Source organism: Panicum virgatum, chromosome 1K (assembly GCF_016808335.1).
Source record: "Panicum virgatum strain AP13 chromosome 1K, P.virgatum_v5, whole genome shotgun sequence".
NCBI classification, from domain to species: Eukaryota; Viridiplantae; Streptophyta; class Magnoliopsida; order Poales; family Poaceae; genus Panicum; species Panicum virgatum.
This window is the reverse complement of record NC_053136.1, coordinates 46,139,089-46,157,922: the sequence shown is the minus strand read 5'-3', so window position 1 is coordinate 46,157,922 and position 18,834 is coordinate 46,139,089. Positions and strand designations below refer to the sequence as shown.

Below are 18,834 nucleotides of genomic sequence, written 5' to 3'. Positions count from 1 at the left end.
GAACATAAACGAGCTACAACCTTGCGCGTAATTAGCGTCGATCCACCCTCACCTGAAAATCACCTCAACATCCCGTTCGAAAAAACAGAATCACTTCGTTATTTCACATGGTTGCATTCATCACGCGCTCTCAAAGTGATCTTCAGATCACCATGCTAAATAAAAAGATGCTATTAGATTCAAAAAGTGGGATCTGCATATATTAATAAGACATCGAGCCTGCTAGTAAGATCATATCACTACGCTAATGACAAGCGAACTGCCCTAAAAAAAATGATAAGTGAACTAGCAAGTAGCAATCGTGGTATAAGGGCATTCAAACGAAGACAGATGAAGAACTGCCTTTTAATTAAGACTATAGTATAAGGGCTGTGGTATGATCTTGGACCTGAAAAAAGAAGTCTGCTAACACAAGCATGAGTATTTGACGGCGCAAATCTTCTCAACTAGATGATTTAATTTCAATCTGATAAAATGAGAAGAATTAAGATCAATTTAAATTTCCTGAATACAATGGTCAAAGGAGGATCCGATGAGGCCACTCCGCGAATCGTGTGACAACGCAAGTACTGATGTTTGCATCCACAATCCAATATCTACTCAACTTTGGCCGTGTTTGGTTGTAGGGTGAAAATTTTTTCACCCTACTTTGACCACTGATTACGAGTATTAAATAAAGTATAATTACAAAACCACCTCCACAACCCCCGTGTAAATCGCGAGACGAATCTAATGAGGTTTTTGACCGCGTTATTAGAGGATGATTACTGTAGCATCACTGTAGCAAATCATCAATTAATTACCGTCATTAGATTCATCGCGAAAAGTTACATCCGTTCCTGAAAAGGTTTTGCAAATAGACTTTATTTAGTACTCTAGGAACAGATTTTACAAATAGACTTTATTTAGTACTCCATGCATACGAGATTTTTTTCTCGAAAAACGTACGCGAAATTAACCAAACACGGCAAAAGGTTTTTGTGCCATGTACTTGCTGATGGAACGCCGATGTAAAGTTCAGACGCAGACGGTCACTCTGTCAGTTCCTCAGGGAATAAACCCGAGAATATTCAAAGATACCTACCCAAAACGTCGTCGTCTTCCGGGCGATGTAGAATAAGAACGAGTCCCCAGAGGCCAACCACCCCTTTCTTTTCAGTCCCAGTCACTAGCTCCTCATCCTCTAGCAAAAAAAAGTTAGGGCGATTTTCGACGGAGAATCTCCAAAGCTGTGGTGAACATGCCACAGTAGCTATTGGTTGACATGGCGTGTGAAATATCTGGAGTGCATTTGCTATGGATGGGAAGTGCTGATCATTGTGCGTGATCGATCTCGATCAGCCAGAGCCAATTAAGTTAAGCGTGAACTTTGTTCAGTCCAAATGAGCATGTGCTTCCCAGTTTGTGTGTTAACATAAAGTTTCAGAAGAAATAACATTTTTTTCGTGCACGTGTTAGTTGAATAATTGTTGGTACAAAGTAGTGTTATTTTGGTATATATGACAGGTACTATGGTGATGTCTCAAAATGTCCAGGTGAATATCAAGGACTTGCTTCGCAGACATATAAACTAGCACGGTAGCAGACGTTGATAAGGTATAAATGTTCTATAATTTTTACTACATGTAAACAGAAGGTGGATACCTGTCTATGATTGAAGCTCCGAGGGTCAAGTGCGCGTCCACGACTTTTCAAATGGTTGTTGCTTATCTCGTCCAAACAAGCATTGTTATCTCTAGTGATAAAGAGATGAATGAAACATTAAACAATAAAACATAAAGTAATTCACCACTATATCTAAAATATTATTCAATCGATTTCTCTGTATATGAGACAATGCAAGTGGACACCCATTCCATGGTTCAATGAAGACAACAAGTGACATTGCCTACCTTCACATTTTGTCCTGGCAATATTTTGTCCATGGTAATGTGGTGGATGTGGCGCATCGTTCATGTAAATATAGGGCCGGAATAAGTGCAAGATCCTCAACAAAATGGATTAAGGTGGGCTTCGGATTATTAATAATTTTTTCTATCTTTTTTTCCCCTCAAGTTCTTGTTTGCTGCCGCTATTATCACAATATCCCTCCTTTTAGGGATAAAGCTATCAATGGTGAATTGAGCTTTCGCTATCCTTTTTTTTAAAGACCTTTTTTGAATTTGAATGGAAGAAAAGTAATGAAACCTGCGATGGCTACTGAATAGCCTCCTTTTGATTTTCTTAATTTTAAACCCTTTTACCTTTTTCTTCATTCGCCAAATCTTCTTCAGTTCTATCCAAGCTCGGTTTTGTCTGAATCTTTGTGGAAGAAGAAGCGGTTCGCCAGCCGCTACATCCAGGGATCCCACAAAATCATTAAACTTGGCGGTTGCTCACTCTTTGATCAGTGATTCACCGGCCACTAGATCGATGAAGAATCTCTCAAAAATCCGCTTTTTGATCAGTGATTCACCAGCCACTACATTCTTGGATCCCACCTTATTCTCAAACCTGGCTCGCTTGATTGGCAGTCCTGTAAGCTCATCTTGCATACAAATTTTGGGGGTACCAAGGCCTGCATCCACCAAGAACATTTCTTCCCTTAAGCGTAAGCGTAAAACAGAAGATTGTGAGGCGTTTCCACTACATAATAAGAAACTCGAATTAGATCTTGGAAACGATCGACTCCAATAGATGCTCATCATAAGCTTTTTTTTCCTCCTATTGTTGGAAATATGCCCTAGAGGCAATCATATTTCCTTGTATTCATGGTTAATAAAGTGTACCTTGAATATTCATGGATGACAACTTGTATTGATTAATGCTTATGTGAAGTATTTGTGAAACTCTATACTTGTATGAATATTCTAAAATGTTCCTAGTCGGAGTTTATGTGAGGACACACATAAATATTAGACTAGCACATATATTAGTTGATTGACTATGTTTCACAAGTCATGGACATGGGGATGTCAAACTAATAATGTGGGCTCATGTGAGACATGAGACTGAACTGACCCAACACGAGATTATGACTTCTCATTACACAATATGTACGCTGTGTCCTAAGACCTGAGATCGTCGTATGTACTCAAGATGTGAACCGACTTACTTAGGAGCCATCAAACGCTGCACCGTAACAGGGTAGTCATAAAGGTGGCTTTCGGGTCTGTCAAGAAACATGCTGTGAGACATAGTCGGTCAAGATGGGATTTGCCCCTCTCTACAAGAGAGAGATATCTCTGGGGCCCTCGAGTGATTCGGATCAGGAAATGCATGGCCATGCTGGGGTTAAGAGTTAACCAAGTATTCCGAATCACAGGATCGAGAAAGAGTGGTCGGCTTTAAACTAGACCAAATATCGTGAGGCAAAGGGAACAGCATGTATATGATATTGTGGCGGCTCATCTGATATGATCTTTGTGTGAGTATAGGAGTTGACATGTCTTGCTAGAGGCCACTGTCTACTATTGGGTCGAGTAAGAGTACTCGGGCCATGTCTATTCGCATATGAGCTCATAGGGTCACACACTTAAGGGAAAGAAGCCTGATAAGGATGAGATCCGAATTAGACTAGGCTTAGGTGCACTAATGGGCCTTTTCGGCCTAAAAGGGGGCGCCCAAGGTGGGGCCCAAGACAGCCCACCTGAGGGGCTATATAAACAGAGGGAAGGGGGCGCCTAAACCCTAGACCTTTTACTATTCACGGTTGCTGTTCACGTGAACATTAACGCCGCCGTGAACAGTAGCCGTAGCGTGCTACAGTGCCTCCCCTCCTTCGCGCCCAAGCCCTAGGTCGCCTTCGCGGACCTAGCAGTCCGGATCGCGACACTTCTTCCCGTACGTGTGGATACCTTGGAGGTGCCACATCTGCTGCACAAGGACGAGCCGCACGAGAGGAGGTTCTCGCAACTGCACTGCCGGCTTCCATCTGCACTACACCGACGTGCTACAGAAGTTCCGCAACCACGCGTCTAGTGGTAATCCCGTGATCTATAACTGCAGTAATCCTGGTTTATGCGGTAGAAAAATTTTGTTTTTGATACCCCATATTCCTACACCTATTCCTATTGATCAGAAGTATCCAGCTGCGCCACGCCAGAGTGACTTCCGAAGCGCTACGGACGGGACGAAATCCGGCAGCCAGTTGCTGGCTCTGAATAACCAGCCTAGCAAGAAGCAAAATTCTTCCATAACATAACGGGGCGGGGTTGCGCGCGAGCCGAGTGACGTAGGTGCACAAGAGTACTACGCGCCACAACCATCTCTTTTTTATAGGTTCTACGGACCGATGCCTCCTGCTTCATCTAGTAAAAAAGAGTCATAGATATGCCTGTAATTAGAAGGATGAACCGCCATAAAAATCTTCCTCGTGTATCGTCTGTAGCAGAACTATGAACGGGAGCTAGCAATCCGGAACGTATTGAAAAGGTTCCTGAGACACAGCATGGAAGAGTCAAAATATTAAGAAGCGAGGTCCAATAATGAAGAAGGGGTAGAATTACTGAATGAATACGAGCTGTGGCTAATACCCGAGGCATAAAAGACGCATTTTCTACGGGATCCCGAAACCACCAGCCACCCCGACCTAATTCATGATGAGCCCACCAACTTCCTGGCGAGATGCCTACGGTTAAAAACAACCAACATGTCAAGATCCAAATTCGAATTGGTTCCTGGTCCTGGTCAGAGACCACTGTGTTCGCGCCGGCGGTCCAACAAAGAGGCGAAGTAGTGGTGTCTTTCTTTCCATTACGAACGACACGCTTCGCCTGCTCCCTCCCCGTGTCCATTAGCGCTCCTGTCCAGAGCGAAGAGAAGGCAAAAAAGCGCCGCCGAAGCAGCATGAGCAGGCTTCTATTGCTACGCAACAATAGAGCAGGCGCGCCGCCCACAAAATGTTTGAATGATCGGGTAAAGAGCGAGCTTCTTATATGGATATGGGATCCGACGCATCCAGCAGAGCGAAGCAGCGTTCCATTCTTTTCGGCGGCATCCTTCCGCATTGGCGGCGAGTGGAGTGCCACAATCCTATTCATCATTTTTTATCTACATAACCCAAAGCCCATAGCACTGGCGACATCTCCGGCATAAATGCAAGGAGGATGTATAGCTGATATAGGATCTTGTGGAACAGGATTTGATTCTGCAAGTGGTTCGGTACGAACGAAGAAATTTCGAACAAAAGGATCGGAACTCGCTGATAGGAAAGGAGAGAAAAACAAAGCAATGCCAAGAGCTCCGTCAATCTGCTATTCATCGATAGACGAAGTTCTCTCTTTTTCATCTCGTGCCAGATGTAACAAAAGATTAGTCCTTTTTCCTTCTCGCGAACCACGGGAGCGCCCAGCGCCCAGAAGAGCAAAGCTCATTTTCAAAACTGGGTCAAGCGGCGCATTAAAAAGGGCTGGCCCATTAAAAGGACGCTTACTTTGCGAACGAAGTTCAGAATCAACAAGGGTTCCCCGAACGAAGGGAGTGTACAACTGGGGCGCAGCCCCACTTTTTTGTTGGAGAGATAGAATGGAGTTTTTCACGAAGTTCGAGACAAAGGAAAAAAGAAAAGTTTATCTATAGCCTCTGCGTTTTGAGACATTATGGCTTTGGGGTCGACCCCGGTAACAAAAAAAGAATCCATAAAAACTTGGGATCCAACACCATGATAAAATACTACCCTCATGATTAGACCATGTCCCTGAGATTTGATTAAAAAAAGGTGCATTAGCGGTTAATACGTTGTAATTAGATAAGTTATTTGGAATATGACGGAATGAAAGACCAAGGAAAGAAAGAAGAATGCACCAAAATGCAGGTGCTGCACCAAACGCTGGTGGTTGTTTCTTGTTGTAAGTGAATGCAACGAAAAGACCCGGAAATAACAAATAATGAGAAAATTCATTTATAGACATTTCGTGCTCATTTCCAAATTTCTGCTTAGTTATTCCCATCATCCGGTAACCATAGGATGATCCCAATCTCCTTTTAGTAATAGATCTTTTTGATATGTCTCAGTCTCAGCGGCAAGGAAGAGAAAATGCATCGAGTCGTTTATCAAGAAAGTGGACGAGCATGGTGGTCCCTAAATCTCTGAGGGGTGTACCACTATTTTTTTTCAAGTCAGCTTAAGAGGTTCAAAAGAGAAAGTCACTCTCCTTATTCTTGGCTAGTGGAATGGAAGCAAGACTCTTTCCTATCCACTTTGCCGAGGGGAGAGAACTAAAAGATAACTCAAGCTAGACAGAAAGGTGCAAAAGTCCACAGTTTCTTAAAGATCATGTAAGCAAGTAGGTTCAGATTGTCATTTAGCTTCAATTTCTTCAGTCTCACAAGCGGGTCCACATGCAACAAAAGAAATTGTATTTGCCTACTACTCCGACCTTGCCCTGAAAGGATAAGGAAATTGGATAAGAGCGAGAGCTAGACTGACTGTTGGTCCAATGCTAGTGGAGGATTCAGACTGAAGACCCCCCCCCCCCCCCCGCGGCGGCTACTCATAAGAAGATGAAGGATTGAAATAGGACTGATCACCCCTCTGATTTGTGATCTTTTAATAGAAAGAAAAAGCCTTCTCTCAGACTTCAAGGTCAATGAAAGCGGGATTCAAAATGATTGACAGGTACCAAAGCAAACATCCCTTTTCCCCTTGCCTGCCTCCCCATGACGAATCTTTTGTCTACCTGAATCTTCGCCTCATAGCAATTCTCAAGCAGAGAAGCCATTTCTTTCTCTCTCTGATACAAATTCCCATCTCATGAAATTTTCTAAAAAAAATTTCTTAAGAAAATATAGGGCTGGCCTTTAAGATAGGATACCATAATTGCAAAAAATTTTAGGACTCAAAAAGAAAGAAATAAGACTGAATGAAAAGTGGATTTTAGACCTGGCTGACTTACATGTTTACGTCTCATATTGGCTAATGTATTTGGAAGCCCTAGGAACGTCTGTAAAATCTTATTAATAAACTTTCCAGGGTGGCTGCTGAAAAAAGAGCTAAGAATATGAGGTGGTGGAAATAAATAGAATCCAAATACCAGAAAGACAATAAAAATAAGCGCATTTGGGAGCAAATCAAATATAGTGACCATTAATGAGAGTCTGGTTCAAACAATTCAAGGATTGTAAAGACCATAACATCAAAGTAGAATGCACCAAATTGAGCCTATTACCAGTTCCAGGAAGAGCACACCAAAAGAAAGAAACTCTTACTAAAAAAAGCGAATCACATCTCGATCCACAAACTGCCAAAAGCCTTTGTTATTCCATTCCCAGTGGAACGTCAACCTGTTTAACAAACAAAAAACTTGCTGAAAAGAAACAACCTTATTTTCAAGTGACAGGCAATATCCATTTCAACCTATTATGAAAGATAAATGGGTTAACTGGACAGCTAATTGAATTCCTTTTCGAGGTTGAGTTCATCTTGAAACCGCATTTGCTTCCTAATTAAACTGAGACTAAATCATAATATTAAAAAAACACTTGACAAAATGAATTTATGCCAAAACTTAGCACTGCATGTTATTCCACCATATGGATATGGGAGAACCCATTGTTTTTTTTTGTTGACAAAACTCATCCTTTGTCCAGATATCTTTAATTTGAGTCGGATGCAATAACCCACTAGTTTTAACTGTGAAAACTTTTCTATTAGAATATAGTTACAACGCCTAATAAGAACGGGGTTACTAAAGTGTTTAAATTTCAAGACAAATCGGTATACTCTTATGTTTTCAAACTAAACATTTTAAAAGCTATCTCAAAAATATTGACCAGATTTTCGTCAAAAGTGTCATATATATTTGTCACGGGGTGGGCTGCAAGTGCAATACATATGCTCAAAACACCTGCCGGTGTACGATATATAATAAGCCAAACTCCCCGTGTCGCCTTCTTTTCTGCAGTCGAGGCTGGCGACTTCCACGCAGCCGTGTTCTCGTGCCATCGGTGCGCCGGGCACATGGACGGCTGCAGATATTACGTAGTACAGCACTAGCTTTCACAGGATTGTAAGGAATGTACCGACGGATATTCCCTCCTCGTGCCAGCTTTACGAAGGTCGTCGTCGTCGTGGATGGCGAAGCCGCCGGAAGAATCAGCAAAGCTCACCAGCGTCATCGTTACTGTACGTTGCAATCACACGTCAGGTGAGAATCCCGATGCATTATTTCCGCGCAGATGACCTGAGCACTAGTGCTAATTATGGCACCATCGGCCGTGTCTCATCGTTGATGTGTGTGCTCCTCCGACACGAAATTAAAAGATCGATGGGGTCTCATGCGTGATGTGTCAGAGTGTCACCACCATTCAGATTTCAGCATCCCCGTCACAAAATCTGCGTTGAGTGATGACGCTTCCAGTCATCACTAATGTACTCGTAGTCCGTACTAGGGAGGACCCGGAGGGCACAATGATCGGCCGGCGTCGCGTCGCGTCGCGTCGCGTCAACAGTATCATTGCACAATGATCGGCCGGCGTCGCGTCGCGTCGCGTCGCCTTTTTGTCTCCGTGCCATCGGTGCGCCGGGCACATGGACGGCTGCAGATATTACGTAGTACAGCACTAGCTTTCACAGGATTGTAAGGAATGTACCGACGGATATTCCCTCCTCGTGCCAGCTTTACGAAGGTCGTCGTCGTCGTGGATGGCGAAGCCGCCGGAAGAATCAGCAAAGCTCACCAGCGTCATCGTTACTGTACGTTGCAATCACACGTCAGGTGAGAATCCCGATGCATTATTTCCGCGCAGATGACCTGAGCACTAGTGCTAATTAATGGCACCATCGGCCGTGTCTCATCGTTGATGTGTGTGCTCCTCCGACACGAAATTAAAAGATCGATGGGGTCTCATGCGTGATGTGTCAGAGTGTCACCACCATTCAGATTTCAGCATCCCCGTCACAAAATCTGCGTTGAGTGATGACGCTTCCAGTCATCACTAAAGTACTCGTAGTCCGTACTAGGGAGGACCCGGAGGAGCGCTGCCACGGGCCGTTAATTTCTGCAGTGGGGCCGCGGGAGATGCGGCGCGAATGACCGGGCCGTGCGTGATCGTGGTCGCGTCGCGTCGCCTTTTTGTCATTGCACAATGATCGGCCGGCGTCGCGTCGCGTCGCGTCGCGTCAACAGTATATCATTGCACAATGATCGGCCGGCGTCGCGTCGCGTCGCGTCGCCTTTTTGTCTCCGGTTCGGTATCGTTCCTGTGATCCTGTCCATTGTGCTACCTCTCATCGCAAAGCTTTCCCACTTGTGATCTGAGAACACTGTTGAGGAAGAACCAGGGGCCGTTTAGTTTCCAAATAAAAAATTTTTGGATGTCACGTCAACGGTTTGACCAGATGTTGGGAGAGTTTTTCGGACACTAATTAAAAAACTAATTTCAGAACTCACTTGGAAACCGCGAGACAAATCTTTGAGTCAGTCATTTTACCGCATCATTAGCACATATGGGTTATTGTAGCACTTATGGCTAACCATGCACTAATTAGGCTCAAAAGATTCGTCTCGTCGTGTACATCCAAACTGTGTAATTAGTTTTGTTATTTAATTACATTTAGTGCTCCATGCATGTGTCCAAAGGGAAAGTCACATCTTCTTTTTGCTGACGACTGTCTGATTTTCACCCAAGCTTCAAAGAGAGGGGCAGACCGGGTAGCGGCAATCCTTGTGGACTACAACAGGGGATCGGGCCAGCTTGTGAATAAGGGGAAGTCGGCTATCTTTTTTAGCCCCAATTGCGACAGTGAGAGCAAGGAGGCAGTGCATACCAGCCTACAGATTCGAACTGAAGCGTTGGGTGAGAAGTACCTGGGATTACCTACGCCTGCCGAGCGGGAAAGTTCGGGTGCTTTCAACTATGTCTCTAGCCGGGTGCGAGGTATGGTGGGAGGATGGGAGGAGAAGAACATGAGCTGTGCAGCCCGAGAGGTACTCTTGAAAGCAAATGTTCAGTCGGTGCCAACATATCCCATGTCATGTTTCAGACTGTCGCCGGCAGTCTGTAAGAAGCTGACCTCTGCAGTATCAAATTATTGGTGGGGCAGTAGTCTTGACAATCATAAGATCCACTGGTTGCGATGGGAGAAGCTTACGAGATCAAAAAGTGAGGGTGGTATGGGCTTCAGAGATTTCGCTTTGTTCAACAAGGCGATGTTGGGAAAACAAGGATGGCGTTTGATTAAGCGGCCGAATTCGCTTTGCGCTCAGGTACTGAAGGGAAAATACTACCCTAACTCGGATTTTCTTTCAGCTACCAAAAAAAGGCGAAGTTCTGCCACTTGGAGGGCAATCCTCCATGGGTGGGATGTCCTGTCCCGTGGCCTGATTAAAAGGGTTGGGCCGGGTGACATTGATGTGTGGGAGGATAATTAGATACCAGGAGTTAGATCACTCAAACCAGTGGTGCGCATGCCGCAAGCGACAGCGGTGAAGGTTCATGATCTGTTCATCCCGGGCACAAGAAATTGGGATGAGTCAGTGGTTAGGGAATCTTTTATGATGCTCGATGCCAATGAAGTGCTCAAGATCAGACCTAGTGTCCGGGCAACTGAGGATGTTCTCGCTTGGGCTTTTGAGAAGAAGGGATTCTACTCTGTCCGTTCGGCATATAATTTTCTCAAACAAGAACAGACAGAGGCAGCCATGGCAAAGACTGGGGAGTCATCGGCCTCTGGTGGGTCGGCACAGTGGTCCTCTCTTTGGAAGCTGGATATTCCTCCAAAATGCAGAGTCTTTTGGTGGAGGGTGCTTCACAATTCGCTTCCGTCACGGGCCGAATTGAAGAGGAGGCATGTGGAACCGGAAAGCCACTGTCATGTTTGTGGTGATCCGTCGGAATCTCTACACCATGTCTTCTTCGAATGTCTGACCGCGAAGCACTTTTGGAAGGCGGTTAAGGACCTCAAGGGGCTGGCAATCCCTAAGCTGCACCCCTGCTCTTTTTCTACTGATATTCTGAAGCCAGAGATCTGCAACGCTTTTGTGGCAGCTCTGATTGTATGTGGTGCTTGGGCGCTGTGGACGAGACGCAATGGAAGGCGGCATGGGAGAACGGTGTGGGAGCCGGGAGCAGCGGCGAGATACGTCTCCAATTTGTTGGAGGAGCTGTTGGCCTTGCGACCGCAGAACCAGCCGAGACAGCCGCCTGCTCGGGTGATGTGGGAGAAGCCCGAAGGGGGGTGGATGAAGGTGAATACTGATGCCGGTTATGATCAGACATCGTCCACTGGGCGCATAGGTGTGGTCATTCGCGACGATGGGGGTGTGGTGATTGGGGCAGCGGCGAGATGGTTCGATGATGTCGACTCTGCTCTCTCGGCGGAGGCTTTGGCTGCGCGCGAGGGGCTGGAATTGGCGCTGGAATTGGGTCTCGACAAGGTGGTGTTGGAGGTCGATTGCCAAGGTCTGGTACACCTGCTCCACGATCCGGAAGCTGTTTATTCTTCTATAGGGAGTCTTTGTCTTGATATCATAGAGCTAGGGAAGAGTTTTTCAGAGTTTCGTGTTCGTTGGGTGCGGAGAGATGCAAACTCGGTGGCACATGTATGTGCTTCTACGATCTCTGCATTGGAGCGGTCGTTTTTTTGCTTGTGGAGAGCTAGCAGCCGTGGATTGTAATCGCTCTGAGAATGAATGAAAGCGCTATGATTACCCAAAAAAAAAGGAAAGTCACAAATTTCGAGGTGAAATTTTTTTGGAATTAAACGCGCCCCCAGCGAGAAGCACATGCCGTGGCACATCTAGAATCTGTCATGGCTCACGATCCGTCACTAAAAACAAACCGGGAACCGGTTATGCCGTTATGGTTCGTTAGACGTTGGACGTCATGAAAGTTTTCAAGTTCTTTCTGCGGCTGCTTCTAGTTCCAGCGACTCAAATGGGACTGGAGTCACCGAGACGCCTGCCTGATGCTGATCTACGTTCATGTTGACCAGTTGACGAGACCAAATCGCCAAAAATAACATACCTCAAAACAAAATGGTAGCACCAACAGCCATACGAGGAAACAGCATGAGCAGGAAGGGTTAACCCAACTTTAAGTCCGGCAAACGAGTCAGTGAATGGAATAAAGCGAATCAAATACAGTTTGGCTTGATGTAATTCCGGACTGGCTTGTGGAGCTAGCAGCCGTGGATTGTAATCGCTCTGAGAATGAATGAAAGCGCTATGATTACCCAAAAAAAAAGGAAAGTCACAAATTTCGAGGTGAAATTTTTTTGGAATTAAACGCGCCCCCAGCGAGAAGCACATGCCGTGGCACATCTAGAATCTGTCATGGCTCACGATCCGTCACTAACAACAAACCGGGAACCGGTTATGCCGTTATGGTTCGTTAGACGTTGGACGTCATGAAAGTTTTCAAGTTCTTTCTGCGGCTGCCTTCTAGTTCCAGCGACTCAAATGGGACTGGAGTCACCGAGACGCCTGCCTGATCTGCTGATCTACGTTCATGTTGACCAGTTGACGAGACCAAATCGCCAAAATATAACATACCTCAAAACAAAATGGTAGCACCAACAGCCATACGAGGAACACAGCATGAGCAGGAAGGGTTAACCCAACTTTAAGTCCGGCAACGAGTCAGTGAATGGAATAAAGCGAATCAAATACAGCCACAAAATAAATAGGAAAAAATAGCGTTCCGGCTCTGGTGCAATAAAGTTAAATTTTTATGCTCCAAAATTAAAGGTGAACTGAAAAACAAAGCACACAGATTTTACCGTTGCTCCCATTTCTGATCCGAAGAAGAATGTAAAGTCAGTACAACGCCGCGTAGTACACAATTCCAATGATTTCACCATTTGTCCTCATGATTCAGCAACAAATAGAAACAATAACATCAACAAAGACTTGGCTGCTATCTAAACACAAATCTAGATAAATACTGGTACAAGCTTTGCGCGGAGCTCCCGAATACTTGTGCTGCTCTAGCTGCCACTCACTGGGCCAAATCAACTCACAAGAACTGAAGCTGATCCGATTGGCAAAAAAATTGCTAGCTCACTGGGCCAAATTAAATTACTCAACAGTTCTCTGAAGGTAAAGATGCTCATAGTCCTCAAACAACGAAAAATGGCACTGCTGTGAGAAAAGCAACCAAGTTCCTCGTATACAAATGCAGCTCAACAAACCCTTTATATTAGCTATCCTTTTGAAACTGTCGGCACCTCCAAGCAATGATCGGATACTTGCTGGTCGCAGTGCTTTACAAACTACAAGCAATTATTCTCACGTCTTGAAATTCATGCCAGGACAAAACTACAGTCCATAACACAGACTGCTTGTGCCAGCATGAACTGCCAGCCACATCGATTGAATCTTGTATCCTTTGCAAATAAATGTAGGGCATATCACCAAAAAAGAACCGGCCGCCAACCACAACCTCAACTCATTATGTGTATTTGCGAGCACTCCCTCATAAAACACATGAGCAAAACTAATCTAGCACACTATGTTCATTAGGTTTGGGCTGCATCTACCCATTGCCAAACCTTCAGCTCCCCAGTTCCATCCCCGGTAAAAAATAAACCACCAGGACCCATTTGTATTGCCCTAATTTCTTGTTTGGAGAATATTCTGCCCCTATCACTGAACCTATAAAACAAGCAAGAGTCACTCCTGAAGTCCTGATAACAATATTATAAAAATAAAATCATGGAAAACATCTTAGTATGACAGCTTGCTTACGATGGCAGATCATATAGGCGGACAGTATTGTCATTTAACGAACACAGTAGCACAGGTTTTGACTGTGCATCGGGCATACCACTGAGGGCAAGTGCACCCTGAAGATGGAAGGAAACCATTAGCATAAAAAAGGTTAAAACATAAGAACAGACAACACAGCATCGCATGTTCAAAAAAAAAGGAAGGATAATCATGAAAACTGTTGAAAAAAATGTTAAGTACTGACAAAATGAACAGATTCTCATGCACAGTAATGACTACAGACAGAAGTAGTAGTTCTCAATTCAAAAGGTCAGAAGTTCTTGGTTTTCAGTACTCCAGAATGTAACAGCACAGTTTAGAGGTGTTGGTGATTAAAAATACTACTCTCCATTACCCCTTAGGAAGATTAAGGATTTTTAAGTGCTTGGTGCCTGGTGGGTATGGGAAATATAACCTCAAAGAACCTTCTGTCTGCAGGCTAAACCCCTTTTATTGGAAGTTGTAGGTAGTCTTGTAATATCTTTGCCAGGTTGGTGTTTCATTTCTAACTGTTAGGGGGTGGTACTTATCGGGTAACAATAAATGTGACTGGAATAAAGGTCAGTTGTGATCCTTTTAGCGCACAACTATCAAGAAGTAGAAACGAGTTAGATTAGGCTTGTCTGTTCAGTATCCAGCTACTTTGCCATAAGGTACTAATCTATATGTTAGCTAATAACAGTGAGCGCAAATTACAAATAAAAACTAAACTATTATATGTTAACAATATCAAACTGCTGGTCTAGTCCCTTTTATTGCAGGCCAGACCACAATTACACAGGTTCAATAATCAGTTATGTTTCCACAAGACAATAACTATATCTCAATGGTTAACACTGGTGGGTAACAATACAGGTTATGGCACAACAAAAACTGGGTGCAATTAAGACTGTACTAGTGTAGGGTCTTGTACCTGCTCCTCTTTGTGTGTATATGTTACTTCTAAGTTTCCACTCTCTGTAGCTGCCCAAACCTGCACAAAATAAATATAGAACCATGACCAGTATTGAGAAGGGCAACATCTGAAACGTGGATAGATGGATTTACAAAATTACTCAGCAAAATGAAGGATCGGAAGTGGGAACTAACTTTTATGGTTTGATCTAAAGAGCACGATAATAGAAACTGATCCCAACACAGCACAGACATAACAACATCGGTATGATCAGAAAGAGTCTGTATGCACTGCAATGTTGCCAAATCCCACACCTGAAATCCAAACATTTTGTTATTATTTTTTGTGAAATGAAGTGAACAAAATAGACAAAGATACTTTTGTTCTCTTGATAGGAAAATGTAATATGCAATAAAATAACATTTGATAACTATAACTAATAATGTATTCAGTTGACAGGCCAATGCATTCATTCGATTGAGAATAAATTCGAATTTGACTGAATATTAACAGACATTCATGTGCTGATCATAGTCATCATCCTTTGTATATATGATTGTTATTAGAAGTCAAATAGCAGTATCTGCCACTTAAATACTAGAGAAACCCATAACTGAGTACAAGGGATTAAAATTGAACATGCACCCAAAAACTTCAATCACGAGAAACAGAATGGCATCATGTGAAGGATGATATAAAGCCAGGGAATAGTCAAACAACCAAAGAACTTAAAATCTCAAATGCAACATATACTCCTACTCCCACATAAATTGAATCTATCTTAAGAATGAGCGTCAGTGGGCGTGAACGAGTTTGGCATACTCTGATTGTTTTATCCATTGAAGCTGAATAAAGTCTCATGCCTCCTACTATTAATGAAACAACAGCAAGCTTATGGCCATCAAGAGAAGCAGCTGGCTCGAAACAGTTAGTTGCGGAGCTAAATCTCCATGCCAAAATCCTCCCATCCTGCACCAAGCACACCAAAAGAGAATTCGGTAAATGAAGAATCAGAAGTTTCGAGAGAAAAAACTGAGACAAAACAAAGATAACCTAAAAGATGAAAGCTTACCTGTGTTGCGGCAAAGAGTAACTCACTGGCAACAGCGAGCGCATAGACTTGCCCAGTTGGTCCAGTAAGATTCATTTCCGCTGCTGTTTGCATATTCCAAACCTGAAGGAATAGACCATGTATTCACATGCATGCAGAACAGCAATGGTGATAAATTTCAGAATAAAAAAAAAGAGCTAGCCGAGCAGCAGTGGTGCCTAGTGTCCAATCACTGATTATGTGAGCAGGCAATTAAATGATAAGCAGAAGAGTCAAGCAAAGAGCCAATCATATGATGGGCTAGAAGGCCCCAACTTTAGAAACAGTAGTATTACTTACCTTCACCGCATCAGGTATACCAACGAATAACCACGGACCTTCACTGATCATACAGCCAACTTCACGACCCATAGTGATGACACCAGCACACTAACAGACCACCAACAGCAAAGAAGTACTGAATTCTTTTTTTTTCATAAGGAACATACAAAACTCTCGAAGATTCAAGCTAATGATGCCTCAGCTACCTGCCCAGTTTGGCAATCCCACGTGCGAACAGTTCCATCCTTACTCCCAGAATACAGCTTGTCCGACCCAGTGGGCAGCGCAATGCCGGTAACACCCTGAACGCATCAAGAGCATTGCAGCTAGCAACTTCTAATGTTTTACCAGACAGACAGCATAGTTGTCAGCGGGGATTAAGCGTACCTTCTCGTGGCCCTTGAGCAGGGTGAGCATCGTGATGCTATCGCTTATGCAGTAGCTGTGGGGGTAGCGGCACCTCTCCCCATAGCTGCAATCGGTACCGGCGAGGAAGAACTTGCAGGGCCTGTCCGGCGGCCTGTGGGTCGCAGCCCCGCTGCCGCCTCCAGGGCCCCTCCCCCATCTATTGTGACCGCCGCCTCCTCGTCCTCCGGTGTTGGGGTTGCGCCAGACGTTGCCCCCGGGTCCAGCGGAGCGCTTGGGCGGCGCCGCCGCCTCGGGGAGCTCGCTGTGGAGGTAGGGGCACGGGAAGCGGTTGCACCGCCCGGCGCGCCAGAAGTTGCAGACCTTGCCGGTGGTAGATGACGGGGCGCCGCCGGGGCCCGGGCCGAGGCGATTGTGCACGCGCTTATTGCCGAATCGCCCGTCGGTCTCTATGTCCATGGGCGGCGGCGACTAGGGTTTGCTGGGCTCGGGAGCTGATAGAGCAAACAGGTAAATGGGGGGGGGGGCGCAGCCTAGGGTTGGGCGCGCGCGCGCGGCGGCGGGGAAGTCTGCTAGATAGATATATGAGGTGACTGGTCGCGTGGAGGCGACGCGGCGACGGCTCGCCGGAGCGGGCGGGGAAGATCCGGATCGGAGAGGAAAGGGGCGGTGGCCCGATTGCTGGGTCGGGTCTAGCTCGCGCGGTCACGGGCGGAACGAAGGCCCGACTCCGGCTATTGATTGTGTTTTCCGCACGCGGCCCGTAGGCCGTAGGTGGTAGCTGACGCCGCCGACGGACGGCCGGATCCGGATGGGTTCATTTCTCATTTTTCTATTTCTAATAAATAATTAAGGAATATAAGTTTCGCATAATAAAATAATTAAGGAATATAAGTTTCGCATAATAAAATAATTAAGGAATAAAAAAAGGGGAAGTGAGCCCAGCTTCGACTTCTGGACACTTTTCGAGAACAAAAACGGGTTCAAACAATTAACTAGCGCATAAACATGTCCTGACAACGAGATAATCTTTAGCCTAGACCAAACAAGAAACTATATATCCGTTTCTTTACTTTTTCATTATCAGAATTTGACATGATACACTTGATAGTCGAGCGTTGACTATTTCCCATTGTAAAAAAAATGGAACTCTCTTTATCTAAGAAGTCAAACAACTTCAACTTTGACCAAATTTATACAAAATAGTATTAATATTAATATTGAAATTTTCATGCTAAATTTATTTGAAGATATAAATGTTAGCATTTTTATATAAATTTGACTAAATTTAAAATTATTTAATTTTTTATGACAGAAGAGTTGTATTCTTTTAGAGACGGATAGAGTGCATGAGTGTTGCAATGTAGAAGCTATATGATATATTTTATATCATCATTGGAAAATAGTTGGGCATTTGGACTCGCCTCTCTATGTATTATGTAAGGTACTAAGCTTCTTTCAAACCTCCAGTGCTAAAACGTTTAGATGTGATCATATTTGATTGCAGTGGCGAAGTTAAAACAAAAAATATGTTTGATTTGTGGGTGCATAAAGTTAAGCTTAGGGGTGTATGATAATAAAAAATTGGATCTAACCATTATGTTTGTAAATTTCTTTGGGTGCATGGCCACTCCTATGTTGGAGTAATGGGCTTGGCCCATTACTTCTAAAGCATTAAAAGAATTTAAAGCTCACTATTAATGCTAGGGAATCAATGCTTAATTCCGTACCGGGAATTGAGGAGGATCTCAACCGACTTAAAAGGTGGACTTCGTGTACACCACTTGTGAAGCCGGTAAGAAGAGGACGGTGAACCACACGCGCGCTCGCTCACCTCGCCAGGCCGGGCCGGGCCGAGGCCGAGGCGAGGCGAGGCGCGGCGCGGCCGGCCGGACGCGCGGCGCGCCGGCCGGCCGGACGGGCGGTGCGCGTGCGCGTGCGCGTGCGCGGCCGGACGTGACGTGCGGTGCGGTGCGACGTGATGAAGGATGTTTTGCAGTAAAGAGTATTAAAACAGAGGGTTAATGTCGTCACTAATGACCGGACATTGAAGGCTCTTTACGACGTCCAGATTCGTTGAACCTGAGGCACATTAACTGCCGCTCATCAAAGCCATTCATGACGTCCAGGTTCGTTGAACCTGAGGCATATCGTGCCTATATAAACCAGCACCCTCTCCTCTCATCCTCACTCATCTCAAGCACAGTAACCGCTCGTGCGAACGACTACTTCATCTACTTCCCGGCGTAACCGTTCGTGCGACTGCACTGCGAACATCTTCCTGCATCGACATAGTTCGGCTACTTCGAGCAAGACCAGTCGAATAGCATGTCTATTCCAGTTGGTAACGGCGCAACCGGTGCCTGCGGCACTGGTCCCGCCTTGGGGTACTTACTAAACCTACTCTGGTTTAATTCTTTGTTCATGCTTATTAGTGAGAATAACATGAACACATGCACATATCTTTTACACAACTTATCACTCATCTATATCATGAAATTGATATTAATATT

The 18,834-nt window shown here is 44.7% G+C and overlaps 2 protein-coding genes and 1 pseudogene across 2 annotated transcripts; 1 reads left to right on the top strand and 2 right to left on the bottom strand.

Annotated features, from left to right (window-relative positions):
* Positions 1-2,500: 2,500 nt before the first annotated feature.
* LOC120712532 lies at positions 2,501-5,143 on the bottom strand (annotated as a pseudogene).
* On the top strand, positions 5,077-5,559 carry LOC120655879. Its single transcript, XM_039933859.1, has one exon. It carries the CDS (start codon positions 5,077-5,079, stop codon positions 5,557-5,559), a length of 483 nt encoding a protein of 160 aa, XP_039789793.1.
* Positions 5,560-12,692: 7,133 nt separating this feature from the next.
* On the bottom strand, positions 12,693-17,057 carry LOC120712521 (zinc finger CCCH domain-containing protein 17-like). The gene is made up of 9 exons (XM_039998325.1): positions 16,343-17,057; positions 16,162-16,257; positions 15,974-16,063; positions 15,656-15,757; positions 15,406-15,552; positions 14,778-14,897; positions 14,602-14,661; positions 13,668-13,765; positions 12,693-13,574 (listed from the first exon to the last, which is right to left on the bottom strand). The coding sequence occupies exons 1-9, from the start codon at positions 16,778-16,780 to the stop codon at positions 13,439-13,441; spliced, it is 1,287 nt and encodes a 428-aa protein (XP_039854259.1). The 5' UTR covers positions 16,781-17,057; the 3' UTR covers positions 12,693-13,438.
* Between the last annotated feature and the right edge of the window lie 1,777 nt (positions 17,058-18,834).